This window comes from Balaenoptera musculus, chromosome 5 (genome assembly GCF_009873245.2).
Source record: "Balaenoptera musculus isolate JJ_BM4_2016_0621 chromosome 5, mBalMus1.pri.v3, whole genome shotgun sequence".
Taxonomy (NCBI): domain Eukaryota; kingdom Metazoa; phylum Chordata; class Mammalia; order Artiodactyla; family Balaenopteridae; genus Balaenoptera; species Balaenoptera musculus.
This window is the reverse complement of record NC_045789.1, coordinates 31,180,838-31,201,048: the sequence shown is the minus strand read 5'-3', so window position 1 is coordinate 31,201,048 and position 20,211 is coordinate 31,180,838. Positions and strand designations below refer to the sequence as shown.

At 35.9% G+C, this 20,211-nt stretch overlaps 1 protein-coding gene across 1 annotated transcript in view; it reads left to right on the top strand.

Annotated features, from left to right (window-relative positions):
• Positions 1-20,211, top strand: part of IQCM (IQ motif containing M) — a 371,389-nt gene that overhangs the window by 295,659 nt on the left and 55,519 nt on the right. The window contains exon 14 of the mRNA XM_036853473.1: positions 1,382-1,543. Coding sequence (XP_036709368.1) covers positions 1,382-1,543 — 162 coding nt within the window. The remainder of the gene's footprint in view (positions 1-1,381; positions 1,544-20,211) is intronic.

Genomic DNA, 20,211 nt, shown 5'->3' with positions numbered 1-20,211 from the left:
GGAAGGTGGTGCCTCACGGAACATGCTAGCAAGCTCCCAGTGTGTGAGTCAGGGGAGCCCTGTGGGGTGCCAAGCAACATGGCCCGGAAGGTGCCCTGCACTGCTGGTCACTATGCACGGTAGGAGCTATCAGAGAAAAGCCCCCAGAACCAGGAAGAGCCTCTTTGTCCTCTAGTTTCCTACCTTACCCTCTATGAAGGATGCTTAAAATTTTCCCACATGGCAAGGGAGAAATATTCTAGTCTCACAAATAGGACAATGAAGGGTGGATTTAGGGTGAGGCAATAGATGGATACTACCCACCAACAAATCTGCTTTCTTAATCATTTAATCATTATGTTGTACTGCCTTATACTTACTGTACCACAAAATATGATATTTGAAACAATAAAGGGGAAAAAAAGGAAGGAAGGTAGATAGGTAGGAAGAAAAAGATAGACAATGTAACAGGATTATAAATGAAGATTTACATCAGTATCTCTCTTTTCTTTGAAATGTTTCTAGGTAGAGTCACTTTGAATTAATTGCTCAGGAGACTGCCTTATTGGCTTATCAACCAAAAACTGAAAACACAAACTGCAGGCCCAAGGGCCATAACCAAAGATTTTTCACTCTACAATTCAAATTATTTTTTAATCCCAGCTTTCTCATCTACTAGTTAATGCAGGTCATGTTCACTTGACAAATACTTGTTTGCAAATAAGAGCTTCTCCTCAGATAATCCAAATCCTAATTGCATCATTTACAGACTATAAGATTTAGGCAAGTTATTTAATTTCTTTGGGCCTCCAATTCCTCATGTAAAATGATGATAACAACAGTATCTACCTTACAGATGTGTTATGAAAATTAAGTGTGTTAATATTCAAAAGCACTTGGGACCATTTCTTGCATATAGTAAGTGCTATATAAATATTTGTATAGATGTTATTATACTTTCTTAGAGACCATAGCCTAAGAATATGTATTCTTTCAGTAGTTCCAGTTTATGGAACTCTTCATTTAATCAACATTTTTGTCAGATTATTCTGATTTCATTGTTTAATGACAATTAAAAAATATGATTACGTTATGGTATGTATAATGTGAATGCTGTTGGTTATCTTACTTTTTTCTACAGCTATTAACAACAGTGCTTTAAACTGATAGTGTTTGAAGATTCTACTAGCAAGCGCTTACTCCTTAATTTTTGCTATGAATTATCTGAATGGTAAGATTTTTGGTGAAGTACTTTTGGCTAAAGAAAACTATGTTGTCAGCATAACCATTAGCATTCAAATTATTCAGTAGTTTTAAGTTTACATCCCTTAAAAGAAACACATTAGAAATTTTGTAAAAATGTCTAAAATTAAAAACAACTTAATGTTCTTTTTTTTTACAGAAGACCATGCAAAATACTCTGGTATCATCAAGAAGTCCAATGCAATTGAAATGTTATTTACACTCTACCCTCCTCAAGGTGCCCATGTGTGTACTAATATGAGGCTTAGGTCAACTTGGCTGAGACCCATAGTAAATGGGGAAGAAGGATATAAGTATATAGGTAAGATGCTGAACCTTATAATTTCCTTTTATAATAAGGCAGAAATGACCTTGTACTTTATATAACCCTTATCCATCACTTAGATGATATGGGATGATAGGCCCTATAGAATATTCCCTTTCGTTCTTAAGTATTATGCTTGCAATTTAAAAAGTGGCTGATTTATACTTTGGTGACTCCATTAAAACAGTGGAAACACTGTGCTTATCCATTTACCTGATGATGGATATTAGGCTTGTTTTTTAAAAAAAGTGATACTACAAGGAAAGCTGCTACAAACATTCATGTACTAGACTGTGTATAGACATATGTTTGCATTTCTCTTGACTAAACTGTTTTCCAACGTGGTTAAACCATTTCATATTCCCCATCAGTAGAAATATGAGAGTTGCATTTGTTCCATAGCTATATCAATACTCAGTTTTTCTAATTTTAGCCATTCTAAGGGATAGCGTTGGTATTCCATTGTGGTTTTAATTTGCATTTCTCTAGTAGACAATGATATACAACATATTTTCATGTATTTGTCATTTGTGTATCTTCTTTGGTGAAATGTCTGTTCAAATTTTTGGCCATTTTTATATTTTTTGCTGTTGTTTTAAGCGTTGAGAGTCCTTTAGATATTCTGAATATAAATTCTTTAACATGTATATGCTTCGCAAATATTTTCTCCCAGTCTGTGGCTTTGTCTTTCTCTTAATGATATCTTCTGAAGAGTAGAAGATTTTAATTTTGATGAAGTCCAGTTTACCACTGTATTTTTTTATGACTCATGCTTTTACTGTCATATCCAAGAAATATTGGTTAGACCTCTGGTCACAAGGTTTTCTTCTAGAAATTTTATAGTTTTAGATTTTATATTTCAGTGTATAATTTGTTTTGAGCTCTATTTTGTACATGACTCAAGGTTGAAGTTTTGTCTTTTTTCTAACATATTGATACCCAAATGTGCTAGCACTATTTGTTGAAAAGACTATCCTTCTATGAATTAACTTTGTATTTTGGAAAACCAAATAGTCCAAAGAAAATATATAGATGGCAAATAAGCACATGAAAGGATGACCAATATTATTAGTCATTAGGAAAATACAAATAAAAGCCATAATGTCATACCACTACTCATCTATTAGAATGACTAAAATAAAATTTAAAAATCTGACAATACCAAATCTGGCAAGAATGTAGAAAAACTGGAACATTCATACATTGCTGGTGGAAATACTAAATTGTACAACCCATTTCTAAAGATTTTGATACTTTCTTATAAATTAATATGCTCTAACCATAAAGTCTAGCCATCCTACTCCTAGGTAATTACCTAAGAGGAATGAAAGTATTTGTTTACACAAAAACCTATATATAAATATATGTAGCTGCTTAATCATAATTGCCAAGAGCTGGAAAAACACAAATGTTCTTCAACTGGTGAATGGAAAATCAAAATTTGTTAACATTTGTACAGTGAAATAGTATCCAGCAATAAAGAGGAATGAGTTACTGATACAATAACATGGATGAATTTCAAATGCATCATGTTAAGTGAAAGAAGCCAAACTCAAAGACTATATATTGAGTCCATTTAAATGACACTTTGGAAAAGCAAAACTAGTAGGACAGAGTCAGCCCTGTGATTGTCAGGGGTTAATGCTGGTGCGAGGGTTTGACTACAGAGAGGTTGCATGAGGGAGTTCTTAGGGTGATGAAACTGTTCTGCATAGCTAAAACAAACTGTATGCCAAAAAGAATGAATTTTACTGAAAGTAAAATTTTTAAAATAAACAAAAAATAAAAAGAGAGAAGAATTTAAGAACAGCAAACAAATCCAAAAATGACACGCACTGCTATTAGTCATTAGGGAGATGTAAATTAAACACAGTAGGATACCACTACACACCTACCTTAAGGGCTAAATTAAAAAGTCAGAACACACCAAGTGGAGCAACTGGAACACTAATATCCTGCCAGTGCAAATGTAAAATTTTAAAAACACTATGCAAAATGGTTTGACATTTTCTTAAAAAGTTATAGATACACTTACTATATGACTCAGCCATACCACTCCTAGATATTTATCCATGAGAAAAGAAAGTATATGTGCATACAGGGACTTGTACATGAATATTCATAGATTCTTTTTTTGTTAAAGACCCAAACTAGAAACAACTCAAATGCCCATCTACAGGTCAAAGGATAAACAAATTGTGATATATCCATGCAGAATACTACTCATCAATATAAAAGAACAAACTATTGACAGTATATAATACATATAACAAACAATATGGCTGAATCTCACATGAATTATGCTGAAAAAGGTTAGACAAAAAAAGAGTACAAGAGTATGATTCCGTTTATATAAAAGTCTAGAAGTTGCAAACAAACTAGGCCTGTGACAGAATCAGATCCGTGGTTACCTGGGACGGAGGTGGGAAATAGAAGTGAGACCTGATGGATTACAAAATTTAAGGGATGATGTCAATAGAAATGTTTATTAACTTGATTGTGGTGATAGGTGATGGTTCCATGGATGTAAACATATGTCAAAATTCATCAAATTATACACTTTAAGTACATGTAGTTTTTTATTTACACTTCAATAAAGCTGTAAAAATAAAGTTGAAAACATAAATTTAAACAACCAAGATAGTTAAATTTGTATTTTGGGACTTTTTTTGAAAGATGACTTCTCTTTAAGTTTAAAAGTAGCATATTAGAACTCATCTGGAGAGTCACAAATTTAATACAGTCTCATTTGGCTTGTGCATATAAAGATCTATTTAAGTGCTCAGTTCTGAAAGATAGCTTGGAGGAAGAAGCGGGAAAGAAAGAGAAAGAAAATTATGAAAAAGGAAGTTGAAGGCTTTAGGTTCTATAAGATGAACCAAGACCCTGATTGCAATTTATTTTCTCTTTGCAATTTTCCCCCTGAAAGTTAACCTATCATTCTAAAAGATTTGTGTTCGTTGTCTACAGCCCATTTGTGAACATTTGGTTCAAATAAAACAAATAGAAAGGAAATACGGAAGTGGCCTTATAAGTTGAGGACCCCATCTTCTGAGGTTTTATGCTTTCTTTCTCCTTTTTAGTAGGTGGCCAGGGCCTTGCATCTTTTTGAATTACAGTTGTTATTAAATTGATTGACAAGAGAGTTTGCAGCATTTGCCTTGAAAAAGATTAGTCTATTATAGAAGTGCTTTCTGAAACTCAGTTAACTCCTTGACTATAAACATTTTAGGGAAGATAGCTCTGGGAATTTATTACATGTTCCAATATTAATACTCCACAATGTAGGCACTCCTGTTTATTGATTTCACTCTGTAGATTTAGAGATGTATCATCAGCAAGCACTGAAGAGTAGTTAATAGAGCTACTGAATGCTCTGTAAATGACATGGGCTACTAACAAAGTATGTAGTATTAAGACCATACATACTCTAAAAATATTTCATATATCCATACTTTATATCCCAGAATTCCTAGCACAGTGGCTTGAATGTAACTGGAATGCTGCATATATCATAGTTTCAAATTGTTTAATAGGCACAAAGTATTTCTTCTGAATCATAATTTTGTAATCTTAGACCATCAATGAAGTTAAAAAAAAAAGTCTTTAAATTTTTTTCCAGGAGCATAGTCTTGTCAAACCTGTTTTCGGAAAGGTTATTTGGAGGGCTAGTCTTTTAATATGTCTTTGTTTATCTTTCCTTATAAGTTGTCTGTCTTTGAGCTCCCCTGACCTTATGGCCTATCACAGGTACACTGAACTTGTTCCTCTCCTTCATTAAGTTTTTGCAACTTTGGTGAATTTCCAGCCTGGAAGCTGTAGATTACATTAATGAGCTCTTGGAGTTCTAATGGGAAGACCTTGAAAGGGGTAGGTTAGCCATTGTCTTTCAGGGAAATAATTTAGGGAATACAAATGAATGATTAAACTACTTTCTCAAACCAATGGTCCATTCTTAACTGAAATCATATTGTTATATTAATGTAAGTTTTCTAATTAGTTCAGATTCTGAGTAATGAGCAAAGACCTCTAGTTCTATTTCTTTTTCATACATCATTTTGAGCCCTTATATAGTAAATTTTACTTACCTTTATAACATATGGTTATTTAAGTTGTATAATTAATCCTGGAACCTGATTTCCTGGCCTAATCACTATTATGTTACCTATTACGAGTACAAGGTATCTTTATGCCCTTCAGTTTATTCCACTGCCTTCAGGCAAGACCTGATATACATTAGCCAAATGGGAATCTGTCCCATCTTTAAAGACTGTGGCAATTACTCAATCGTCCTTGACAGCTCAGAATTTTCTACCTTGCAACATGACTTTCTTTTCTTATGCATCCTTTATTGCAGTTGTAACTGTTTCACTCTCCACAAAATAAAGGCTATGCCTACATGATTAAGACCTTTTCTTTTTTCTAAAAATATTCCTTTAAAAATATTATTCCTCAGAAGTCCTCTTTCTAATCCTTAATGTCTTTTGGCACTTCTGTCTAAACATTTCCCACATTTTCTCATTTGTTTTAAGTGATGGAACCCAGACTAATATATAATAATCCAGTAAGTCTGATTTATTATGAATATAATCCTAGCTACAACATGTTCTGCTTATATCTTCGTGCTTTTTTAGACCTTTAAAATACACATCTCCGCATTTACTTGGATTTCTATCCATCATTTTTAATCTCCTTTTTTTGACATATTTCTTGTAGCTATTTGATATATGTGTAAATTATTTTGCCTTCTTAAATTTCCTACCCTGACTTCTCCTGATTTTCCTTAACTTATTTAGCATATGGACATTTATTACTCTTGGCAAAACTCAGTTGACAATGTTGAACCCATTCTTTGAGGTGTTCTATAAGATTATTATATAATGGAAAACCCAAATGAATCCTGATTTGAAAGGAGCTCCATATATATATATATATATATATATATATATAATGTATATATATTTTAACATCTTTATTGGAGTATAATTGCTTTACAATGGTGTGTTAGTTTCTGCTTTATAACAAAGAAATTAGTTATACATATACATATATTTCCATATCTCTTCCCTCTTCCGTCTTCCTCCCTCCCACCCTCCCTATCACAACCCTCTAGGTGGTAACAAAGCACCGAGCTGATCTCCCTGTGCTATGCGGCTGCTTCCCACTAGCTATCTATTTCACGTTTGGTAGTGTATATATGTCCATGCCACTCTCTCACTTTGTCCCAGCTTACCCTTCTCCCTCCCCATATCCTCAAGTCCGTTCTCTAGTAGGTCTGTGTCTTTATTCCCGTATTGTGCCTAGGTTCTTCATGACCTTTTTTTTTTTTTCTTAGATTCCATATATATATGTGTTAGCATACGGTATTTGTTTTTCTCTTTCTGACTTACTTCACTCTGTATGACAGACTCTAGGTCCATCCACCTCACTAGAAATAACTCAATTTCATTTCTTTTTATGGCTGAGTAATATTCCATTGTATATATGTGTCACATCTTCTTTATCCATTCATCTGTTGATGGACACTTAGGTTGCTTCCATGTCCTGGCTATTGTAAATAGAGCTTCAATGAACATTTTGGTATATGACTCTCTTTGAATTATGGTTTTCTCAGTGTATATGCCCAGGAGTGGGATTGCTGGGTCGTATGGTAGTTCTATAGTGTTCTCCATAGTGGCTGTATCAATTTACATTCCCACCAACAGAGCAAGAGGGTTCCCTTTTCTCCACACCCTCTCCAGCATTTATTGTTTGTAGATTTTTTGATGATGGCCATTCTGACTGGTGTGAGATGATATCTCATTGTAGTTTTGATTTGCATTTCTCTAATGATTAATGATGTTGAGCATTCTTTCATGTGTTTGTTGGCAGTCTGTGTATCTTCTTTGGAGAAATGTCTATTTAGGTCTTCTGCCCATTTTTGGATTGGGTTGTTTGTTTTTTGATATTGAGCTGCATGAGCTCCTTGTAAATCTTGGAGATTAATCCTTTGTCACTTGCTTCCTTAGCAAATATTTTCTCCCATTCTGAGTGTTGTCTTTTCATCTTCTTTATGGTTTCCTTTGCTGTGCAGAAGCTTTTAAGTTTCATTAGGTCCCATTTGTTTATTTTTGGTTTTATTTCCATTTCTCTAGGAGGTGGGTCAAAAAGGATCTTGCTGTGATTTATGTCATAGAGTGTTCTGCCTATGTTTTCCTCCAAGAGTTTGATAGTGTCTGGCCTTACATTTAGGTCTGTAATCCATTTTGAGTTTATTTTTGTGTATGGTCTTAGGGAGTGTTCTAATTTCATTCTTTAAATGTAGCTGTCCAGTTTTCCCAGCACCTCTCATTGAAGAGGCTGTCTTTTCTCCACTGTATATTCTTGCCACCTTTATCAAAGAAAAGGTGACCATATGTGTTGGGTTTATCTCTAGGCTTTCTATTCTGTACCATTGATCTATATTTCTGTTTTTGTGCCAGTACCATACTGTCTTAATGACTCTAGCTTTGTAGTATAGTCTGAAGTCAGGAAGCCTGAGTCCTCCAGCATCGTTTATCCTTCTCAAGATTGCTTTGGCTATTCGGGGTCTTTTGTGTTTCCATACAGATTGTGAAATGTTTTTTCTACTTCTGTGAAAAATGCCAGTGGTAGTTTGATAGGGATTGCATTGAATCTGTAGATTGCTTTGGGTAGTAGAGTCATTTTCACAATATTGATTCTTCCAATCCAAGAACATGGTATAAGTCTCCATCTATTTGTATCATCTTTAATTTCTTTCATCAGTGTCTTATAATTTTCTGCATACAAGTCTTTTTTCTCCTTAGGTAGGTTTACTCCTAGATATTTTATTCTTTTTGTTGTAGTTGTAATGGGAGTGTTTTCTTAATTTCACTTTCAGATTTTTCATCATTAGTGTACAGAAATGCAAGAGATTTCTGTGCATTACTTTTGTATCCTGCTACTTTACCAAATTCATTGATTAGCTCTAGTAGTTTCCTGGTCGCATCTTTAGGATTCTCTAGGTATAGTATCATGTCATCTGCAAACAGTGACAGCTTTACCTCTTCTTTTCTGATTTGGATTCCTTTTATTTCCTTTTCTTCTCTGATTGCTCTGGTTAAAACTTCCAAAACTATGTTGAATAATAGTGGTGAGAGTGGGCAACCTTGTACTGTTCCTGATCTTGGCAGAAATGGTTTCAGTTTTTCACCATTGAGGACGATGTTGGCTGTGGGTTTGTCATATATGGCCTTTATTATGTTGAGGAAAGTTCCCTCTATGCCTACTTTCTGGAGGGTTTTTATCATAAATGGGTGTTGAATTTTGTCAAAAGCTTTCTCTGCATCTATTGAGATGATCATATGGTTTTTATCCTTCAATTTGTTAATATGATGTATCACATTGATTGAGTTGCATATATTGAAGAATCCTTGCATTCCTGGGATAAACCCCACTTGATCATGGTGTATGATCCTTTTAATGTGCTGTTGGATTCTGTTTGCTAGTATTGTATTGAGGATTTTTGCATCTATGTCCATCAGTGATATTGGCCTGTAGTTTTCTTTTTCTGTGACATCTTTGTCTGGATTTGATATCAGGGTGATGGTGACCTCATAGAATGAGTTTGGGGGTGTTCCTCCCTCTGCTATATTTTGGAAGAGTTTGAGAAGGATAGGTGTTAGCTCTTCTCTAAATGTTTGATAGAATTAGCCTGTGAAGCCATCTGGTCCTGGGCTTTTGTTTGTTGGAAGACTTTTAATCACAGTTTCAATTTCAGTGCTTGTGATTGCACTGTTCATATTTTCTATTTCTTTCTGGTTCACTCTCGGAAGGTTGTGCATTTCTGAGAATTTGTCCATTTCTTCCAGGTTGTCCATTTTATTGGCATAGTGTTGCTTGTAGTAATCTCTCATGATCCTTTGTATTTCTGCAGTGTCAGTTATTACTTCTCCTTTTTCATTTCTAATTCTATTGATTTGAGTCTTCTCCCTTTTTTCTTGATCAGTCTGCCTAATGGTTTATCAATTTTGTTAATCTACTCAAAGAACCAGCTTTTAGTTTTATTGATCTTTGCTATCATTTCCTTCATTTCTCTTTCATTTATTTCTGATATTATCTTTATGATTTCTTTCCTTCTGCTAAATTTGGGGATTTTTTGTTCTTCTTTCTCTAATTGCATTAGGTGTAAGGTTAGGTTGTTTTTTTGAGATGTTTCTTGTTTCTTAAGGTAGGATTATATTGCTATAAACTTCCCTCTTAGAAATGCTTTTGCTGTGTCCCAAAGGTTTTGGGTCGTCGTGTTTTCATTGTCATTTCTTTCTAGGTATTTTTTGATTTCCTCTTTGATTTCTTCAGTGAGCTCTTGGTTATTAAGTAGTGTATTGTTTAGTCTCCATGTGTTTGTGTTTTTTACAGACTTTTTCCTGTAATTGATATCTAGTCTCATAGCGTTGTGGTCGGAAAAGATACTTGATACGATTTCAATTTTCTTAAATCTACCAAGGCTTGATTTGTGACCCAAGATATGATCTATCCTGGAGAATGTTCCATGAGCACTTGAGAAGAATGTGTATTCTGTTGTTTTTGGATGGAATGTCCTATAAATATCAATTAAGTCCATCTTATTTAATGTAGCATTTAAAGCTTGCATTTCCTTATTTATTTTCATTTTGGATGATCTCTCCATTGGTGAAAGTGGGGTGTTAATGTCCCCTAGTATGACTGTTTTACTGTCGATTTCCCCTTTTATGGCTGTTAGTATCTGCCTTATGTATTGAGGTGCTCCTATGTTGGGTGCATAAATATTTACAATTGTTATATCTTCTTCTTGGATTGATCCCTTGATCATTATGTAGTGCCCTTCTTTGTCTCTTGTAATAGTCTTTGTTTTAAAGTCTATTTTGTCTGATATGAGTATTGCTACTCCAGCTTTCTTTTGATTTCCGTTTGCATGGAATATCTTTTCCCATCCCCTCACTTTCAGTCGGTATGTGTCCCTAGGTCTGAAGTGGGTCTCTTGTAGACAGCTTATAGATGGGTCTTGTTTTTCTATCCATTCAGCCAGTCTATGTGTTTTGGTTGGAGCATTTAATCCATTTACATTTAAGGTAATTATCGATATGTATGTTCCTATTACCATTTTCTTAATTCTTTTGGGTTTGTTATTGTAGGTCTTTTCCTTCTCTTGTGTTTCCTGTCTAGAGAAGTTCCTTTAGCATTTGTTGTGAAGCTGGCTTGGTGTTGCTGAATTCTCTTAGCTTTTGCTTGTCTGTAAAGGTTTTAATTTCGCCGTCAAATCTGAATGAGATCCTTGCTGGGTAGAGTAGTCTTGGTTGGAGGTTTTTCTCCTTCATCACTTTAAATATGTCCTGCCACTCCCTTCTGGCTTGCAGAGTTTCTGCTGAAAGATCAGCTCTTAACCTTATGGGGATTCCCTTATGTGTTACTTGTTGTTTTTCCCTTGCTGCTTTTAATATTTGTTTTTTGTATTTAATTTTTGTTAGTTTGATTAATATATGTCTTGGCGTGTTTCTCCATGGATTTATCCTGTATGGGACTCTCTGTGCTTCCTGGACTTGATTAACTATTTCCTTACCCATATTAGGGAAGTTTTCAACTATAATCTCTTCAAATATTTTCTCAGTCCCTTTCTTTTTCTCTTCTTCTTCTGGGACCCTTATAATTCGAATGTTGGTGCATTTAATGTTGTCCCAGAGGTCTCTGAGACTGTCCTCAATTCTTTTCATTCTTTTTTCTTTATTTTGCTCTGCAGTAGTTATTTCCACTATTTTATCTTCCAGGTCACTTATCCGTTATTCTGCCTCAGTTTTTCTGCTGTTGATCCCTTCTAGAGGATTTTAAATTTCATTTATTGTGTTGTTCATCACTGTTTGTTTGCTCTTTAGTTCTTCTAGGTCCTTGTTAAACGTTTCTTTTATTTTCTCTATTCTATTTCCAAGATTTTGGATCATCTTTACTATCATTATTCTGAATTCTTTTTCAGGTAGACTGCCTATTTCCTCTTCACTTGTTAGGTCTAGTGGGTTTTTGCCTTGCTCCTTCATCTGCTGTGTGTTTTTCTGTGTTCTCATTTTGCTTAACTTACTGTGTTTGGGGTCTCCTTTTCGCAGGCTGTAGGTTTGTAGTTCCCGTTGTTTTTGGTGTCTGTCCGCAGTGGCTGAGGTTGGTTCAGTGGGTTGTGTATGCTTCCTGGTGGAGGGGACTAGTGCCTGTGTTCTGGTGGATGAGGCTCGATCTTGTCTTTGTGGTGGGCAGGTTCACATCTGGTGGTGTGTTTTAAGGTGTCTGTGGCCTTATTTTGATTTTAGGCCGCCTCTCTGCTAGTGGATGGTGTTGTGTTCCTGTCTTGATAATTGTTTGGCATAGGGTGTCCAGCACTGTAGCTTGATGGTCATTGAGTGTAGCTGGGTCTTGGCCTTGAGATGGTGATCTCTGGGAGATTTTCACCATTTAATATATTACGTGGAGCTGGGAGGTCTCTTGTGGACCAGTGTCCTGATCTTGGCTCTCCCACCTCAGAGGCACAGCCCTGACGCCTGGCTGGAGCACCAAGAGCATTTCATCCACACGGCTCAGAATAAAAGGGAGAAAAAATAGAAAGAAAGAAAGAAAGAAGATAATAAAATAAAATATTAAAATAAAATAAAATAAAGTTATTAAAAAAAAGAAAAAAGAATTATTAAGAAAAAAAATTTTTTTAAGTAATAAAAAAAAAAAAAACGGACTGACAGAATCCTAGGACAAATGGTAAAAGTAAAGCTGTAAAGACAAAATCACACACAGAAGCATAAACATACACAGTCACAAAAAGAGAAAAAGGGAAATATATATATATATCATTGCTCCCAAAGTCCACCTCCTCAATTTGGTTAGGTTCGTTGTCTATTCAGGTATTCTACAGATGCAGGGTACATCAAGTTGATTGTGGAGATTTAATCCTCCGCTCCCGAGGCTGCTGGGAGAGATTTCCCTTTCTCTTCTTTGTTCACACAGCTCCCGGGGTTCAGCTTTGGATTTGGCCCCGCCTCTGCATGTAGGTCGCCTGAGGGCGTCTGTTCTTTGCTCAGACAGGACGGGGTTACAGGAGCAGCTGATTAGGGGGCTCTGGCTCACTCAGGCCCGGGGGAGTGAGGGGTACGGATGCGGGGCGAGCCTGCGGTGGCAGAGGCCAGTGTGACGTTGCAGCAGCCTGAGGCGTGCCGTGCGTTCTCCCGGAGAAGTTGTCCCTGGATCATGGGACCCTGGCAGTGGCTGGCTGCACAGGCTCCCAGGAGGGGAGGTGTGGATAGTGACCTGTGCTTGCACACAGGCTTCTTGGTGGTGGCAGCAGCAGCCTTAGCATCTCATGCCCGTCTCTGGGATCCGCGCTGATAGCCGCAGCTCGCGCCCGTCTCTGGAGCTCCTTTAAGCTGCGCTCTTAATCCCCTCTCCTCGCGCACCAGGAAACAAAGAGGCAAGAAAAAGTCTCTTGTCTCTTCGGCAGCTCCAGACTTTTTCCCGGACACCCTCCCGGCTAGCTGTGGCACACTAGCTCCCTTCAGGCTGTGTTCACGCCGCCAACCCCAGTCCTCTCCCTGGGATCCGACCTCCGAAGCCCGAGCCTCAGCTCCCAGCCCCCGCCCGCCCCAGCGGCTGAGCAGACGAGCCTCTCGGGCTGGTGAGTGCTGGTCGGCACTGATCCTCTGTGCGGGAATCTCTCCGCTTTGCCCTCCGCAACCCTGTTGCTGCGCTCTCCTCCATGGCTCCGAAGCTCCCCCCTCCCCCACCCACAGTCTCCGCCCACAAAGGGGCTTCCTAGTGTGTGGAAACCTTTCTTCCTTCACAGCTCCCTCCCACTGGTCCAGGTCCTGTCCCTATTCTTTTGTCTCTGTTTTTCGTTTGCCCTACCCAGGTACGTGGGGAGTTTCTTGCCTTTTGGGAGGTCGGAGGTCTTCTGCCAGCATTCAATAGGTGTTCTGTAGGAGCTGTTCCACACGTAGATGTATTTCTGATGTATCTATGGGGAGGAAGGTGATCTCTGCGTCTTAGTCTTCTGCCATCTTGAAACTCCTCCTTCCATATATTTTATATCTCTTATATCTGCTCAAACATAGGAAATGGTCTATTATTGTTTGGATAAGTTTAAATGTACTATGGCTAGTTCAATGTTGCAATTTACCTATAGAGGTAAATCTTCTTGCTTGAGGAGAATAATGTAGTCACTTGAAATTTTTCAAGTCAACTGAACTGGAAAAATTGTTTAGGTGTATACCCATTGATCTCCTTTTACCAGCTATAAACTCCCAGCAACCTCTACTTTCATATTCTTTAATGTCTCATATTCTTTAATGTCCCTTTGATTTTCTTCATTAAGGGCAAATGATGTGAATGTGTTTTTGTGATAAGTGTAATTGCTGCTAGGAAAGTGTCATTTTATTTTTATATGGTTCAGTTTGTTAAAACTTTCAACATTTACTACACTCACAAGAATAATCCAACAGAAAGATAAAAATGAATGCTATATTGTATCTGGTTAAAGTTTTTTTAACTATTGTCAAATTACTAAAAATTCTTTAGGATGATGAAATAGATCTTCCTCATTGTGTTCTTTGCGACTTCCATTTTTTTTCTTGGGCTTCAGTGATAAAATCAGAGATGTGTTTCCCATTCCCTCAACCCCAGTTTTACCAAGCAGGTTGGAAGCATTGAGGAGGCAGACATTAAGATAAGGCATCAGATCCGTAAGTTAAAGGAAATGTGAGTTGCACATTTACAGCCACCTACCACTCCATACTTTACTGCTTATCTTTGTAAAATAAAAATTGTAGGATCATTGTTTCATTATTTGCCTTCTGCATCTATTTATTTAACAAGCATTGATTAGGTGTCTCCTATATGCTTGGCAACAGAGATTGAGAAACAATTAAAGCTTAATCCCTGCCCTAGAAGTGTTCACATTCTAGCAGATCCAAAATACTATCAGATTTTGGCTCAGTTAGTCCCAGTGAGCACCCCTATTTGTCCTTGAGTCAAATAGAGTGATATCAAATGAGGATCTTCCAAAAATTTTTTGGAAGAACATCTCCAAATGATGAAGGTTGGCATTAATACTCAGTATCTGAAATAAAAACTCAAAGCTGAGTTCACTGTCCATCTAAGTAAGGGAGAGTCATGCAAAGTGATGGTATGTTACTTCTCAGGCTAGGCCATAGAAGATTTTGTGGCTTCTCCCATGCTCTCTTTTGGATAAGCTAGTCAGGAAAGCTAGCTACCATGTAATGGAGACACTCTAGTAGCCCTGTTGAGAGGGCTATGTGCTGATGAACTAAGGACATGTGCTACAGCCAGTGAGGAACTGAGGTCTGTGTGAGTAATGCAACATGGAGGTGGAACCTCCAGCACCAACAGTAGTTCTACAACGATGACTGCGGCTCCAGTGACAGCTTAACTGCAACTTCATGAGAGACACTGGCCTGACCCACCCAGAAAATCCAGTCCAGATTCCTAACTATTATTATGTGAGACAAATGTTTGTTGTTTTAAGCTTCTAGCTTGGGGGTAATTTTTTACACAGCATACAAGTCAGTGATTAGTGTTTTTTAACAGTGGAAGTGAAATGACATTGGAGTGAGTGTGGTTCCTCAGGAAAGACTGGGCTGCTGATTGATTGACCTTCAAAAAATTTGTTACTAGAGTGAAACTTTTGTTCATTGGTTAACTTTCAAAAGTAGGATCACTCACTGATTGGTTGGCTTTCAGAAGTGTGTTTACTGAGGTGAGTTTTTACCAGCTGATAAAACAGGCTTAATATTGGATCCTACTTTCAAAAGTAGGATCCCTCACTGATTGGTTGGCTTTCAGAATTGTGTTTACTGAGGTGAGTTTTTACCAGCTGATAAAACAGGCTTGATATTAGTTCTGGGGGTTACTTGTCAGCATGACTATGGAACTATAATTGATTGGTTAAAGGGGTATAAAAAAAAGTTCAAGTATTAACTTGTTACATAGCTGTAGAACTGTTAGGCTTCTCTTAATACTGTGGGGAAAAAGTTATTCTCAATAAATAAGCACAGAAAGAAATAAAGATTACATGGTAGTTGACTTACTAGAAGCAATTAAGCATAATTATGAGCCTAAGAAAAGAGAATGACTATATCTGGCAGTATTAGAAATGATTTTATAAAGATGATGATATATGAGTTTATCCTTACAGAATAGGTTAGAATTAGTAAGTATAGAAGAGAAGAAAGCGTTGTAGGCAAAGGGAAGAGCATGGGAGAGTCCACATGTGGGACCAAACTTTGTTTTAAGAAGTTCTTTTTTATCAAATTCTCCTGAACAATTTAGCAGAAGACTCCTTTTTTCTTATTGTGACATAATTGGCATTTAACTTTATATTAGTTTCAGGTGTACAATATAATGATTTGATATTTGTATGTATTGTGAAATGATTAAAACAATAAGTCTAGTTAACATCCATCATAATACATAGTTACAAATTTTTTTCTTGTGACAAGAATTCTTAAGATCTACTCTCTTAGTAACTTTCAAATATACATTATAGTATTATTATATACAAACTATACATTACATCCCCATGATTTATTTATTTTATAACTGGAAGTTTGTACCTTTTGACCACCTCCTCCTATTTGCCCCGCCCCCCCACCTCTGGCAACCACAAATCTATTCTCCGTACCTATGAATTAAGGGTTTTTTGTTTTTGTTTTTTAGATTCCATATATAAGTGCAATCGTACGGTATTTGTCTTTCTCTGTCTGATTTATGTCACTCACTCAGCATTATGACCTCATGGTCCATCCATGTTGTTGCAAATGGCAAGATTTCCTTCTTTTTATGGCTGAATAATATTCCACTGTATGTGTGTATATATATATATATGTACATATATATACAATATATATGTATATATATCCCTATGTCAATGAATAGAGGGATAAAAAAATGTGGAGCATGTATACATATATATGTATATATACGTATATGTGTATATACGTATATATACATATATATGTATACATGTATATGTATACATGCTTCACATTTTTTTATCCCTCTATTCATTGATGGACACTTAGGTTGCTTCCATGTCTTAGCTATTGTAAATAATCCTGCAATGAGCATGGGGGTACATATATTTTTGAGTTAGTGTTTTTGTTTCCTTCAGATAAATACCCAGATATGGAATTACTAGTTTGTAGTTCTATTTTTAACTTTTTCAGGAACCTTCATATCTCTTTCTCTGGTAGTTCTATTAGTTTTTGAGAACATATTCCTTATTTCCAGACTAAAATTCTTTAGCACATAGTAAGCATTTATGCATTAACTATTTGTTTTATGAATGAATGCATATATGAGGTATTACTATAGCAGTTAAGCCATTTTTTTTATCTTTCATATATGAAAATTCCTTTTGTTTACTCTCTCTGGATTGCTTCAGAGATTACTGTAGTGTGATATGGATGTAATGTAGTATGGCACAGTTCTTTAATATTTAACCATTTAAATTTAATAAAATATAATTTAACCATAATGGAGGCAGAAATCCAAGGTAAGAAGAGCATTATTCAGTCGCTCCACAAATGTTTATTGAGTGCCTTGTGTTCAATGCTTTGTGATAAATGTAAGGAAGTTTCAAAAGTTAATAGAATATCCTCCCTCTTGTGTGTTTATGATTTAGCCTGGGGAAATGATACATATACATAATTAACTACAATAGAAGACATAAAGTGATGAGTCTTGTAAAACAAGCACATCTCAGCTGCTCTGCTCAACGGTCTTGTCAGGCAGGGCACAGAAGGGGCTTTGCAAGGGAGGAGCCTGAGCTGTGGTGCAGACACTCCCGGCATCTTTGGAGAGCTGTAAGGATGCCTCTAAAGTTATTTCATGCTCACATTCATAATGTGCATAGCCAACCCTTCTAAAATAACAATAATTAAAAACAGTACACTTGTTGAAGTAAGTCAGAGAAAGACAAATGTCATGTGATATCATTTATATGTGGAACCTAAAAAAAGACACAAATGAACTTATTTACAAAACAGAAATAGACTAACAGACATAGAAAACACACTAAAGGGGAAAGAGGGGGAAGGGATAAATTAGGAGTTAGGGATTAACGTATACACTACTATAGATAAGATGGGTAAACAACAAAGACCTACTGTATAGCACAGAGAACTATGTTCAATATTTTGTAATAAGCTATAATGGAAAAGAATCTGAAAAGTATATATATATATGTATAACTGAAAAATAAAACAGTACATTTGTTTACTAAAGAATAAGCACTACTTCAATATATAGTGATCAACTGTAGTGTATTATACATTGATATTGTTATGTATAAATTTAATATAAAGATGGCTTTTAGAAAATTTGTAAAATTATAAAAATAGGAAAGTATTACTAAGAATTCAGTTTCTTTAATATAACCACTTTTTATTATCTTGGCATATTTTTTTACAGTAATTTGTAAAACTACTTGTAACTAGAATATTTAAGCTCTGGAAGGGACACTACATGTCATTTTGCCCAATTCCCTTTTCATCGTTATGGGGAGTCAGTTAGGAGGTATTAGAAAAGTATCATTTGAATTGAGAATCTGAGGATGCAGAGGCTAAGTAGCTTGCTCAAGGTCATGACCTTAACTGTAACTGTGAAGATGATGATTCAAGTTCAGAGTCGCATCAGGCCCATCACCCCCACCACTACCACACACAGACATGCTTCCCAAGCCATCCAGGCTTTTTATGAAAAGTAATTTTTCTGGACAAAGTAAGTACCACTGTATCTGCCTTTGAACTAGTTTTTTTTTTTTTTTTTTTTCTCAAGCTTTACAATTGGCTGCTACTTTTGTCCTTTGAATATTTTCTGAAGCAAAAACTGAAAGAAATATACTCACTCCCCCTTTTGCTCTATCTTGGGAGTGGAGGTGAGGCAGAGGCCTGGAGTCGAGGCAGCCTGGCCCTGCAAAAGCTCTTATTGCCTGTGGACAGATTGGGTTCCAACCTCTTTGGAAAGCTCTGACCACGCATTTTTGGCCCCTCATATGTTGCTTCGCATGACTATTTTAAGCTCAATTCCTTTCTTTTTCCAACCACACGTATTAAATAGTAGAAAATAGTATTTCATCATGACACTTCACATAAAACAAAAGCTGATCCTTATTAGATGTAAATATTTTTTAAGCTGAAAATCATTTAATATCCCTGGGGGAGAATGATGACTTTTCTCCCCAAGACTGCAGTATAATGAGGTAAAAATGTTTTCACAATACTTTGGAATTTTTATAATTGTCACTGTCAGTTAAATTAGAACATTTAATAACTGTAGGGAGCTGATAAGACTTTCTATTAAAGTTATGTCATTATGTTAATCTTGGTTCAAATATAGTTTGCCTGAATCCTATTTTGATTATATAATATTAGAATAAATTAACCTATTAAATAAAATTACCCTAGAGGGCACAGAACATTTTAAATGCCTTTAAAGTTACAAGTATATAAAATCATGTACTACTAAATCTACAGTTGTCTTTCCTCCTTAAAGCCTTTATGATTTGGAGCATAGATATTTCCACATAAATACAGATTGTTTGAGACTTCACATCAACCAATGAACAAGATTATTTAGCTTTTAACTCTTTGCATATTGTGGGAAAATAGTGAGTAGTGAAGTTTAAAAAATGTAGAGGCTCCCAGATTGCATGTGGTATGCAAACAACCAGAGACTGGAGTTATCTAATAAATATATTGACAGCTGCTTGTACAAAACACATAACTTTATTTTAAAAAATTGATCTTTGTGTCATGGTGCAGATAATAGAGGTCTTCCAACAATTTTAACTGTAATTCCTTTATCCATGTATGGGAAGGACTCAGTGACCATGAGTACCATACATAGGTTTATAAACATTCACATAATAATTATATACTGTCCACTTTATGGTGATATGGCCTGCTTTTATTCAGAGTAAGTTTGACATATGTTTATGTAAAAATGAACTATTCTGACTCACCTTATTTAAAAGAAACTTCCACAACTTCATTTATTTATATACTCATTCATTCAATAGATATTCTGAAGTTCATGCTGTGGTACTATGTACCAGGAAACTGTTGCAATATAGAGACATAAAAGGATCATAGAGCAAACTGAACATTGAGTAGATTTCTTTCTAGTCAATGTAGCTGACACCTGAGAGTCAACAGGTGGATTCTCAGGACCTCTCAACTAAAAAATTGATGGTGTTTTGGTGCCATCAAACATTTGTGCTTTTCATGAGTATGCATATTAACCTCCATCTGACTGTCTAATGGGCTCTTATTAGAGATTTTAAGAGTGGAATTGTAAAGGCAGGAGAGGGAAAAGTATAGATGAGATGGGTGGGAGAGGAATTTTATAGTAGATGCTGGTGCCTAATTATTTGCAAAAGCATCACCATACCACTACACACTGTCATAGGTACGGACAGAAGTCAAGAGAACTATTTCTGGCTTTTAAAAAAATTGCTTATATAATGTACAATCTATGTGTGTAAGTAGTAAAACAATTCTTCCACACTGTAGAACACACTAGGTGTGCTCTTCAATATATACTCCCTGTTTAAGAGTAACCTGGTATTGTGATTTTGGTTTCTGGCTTTAAGTTTGAGTTTAATC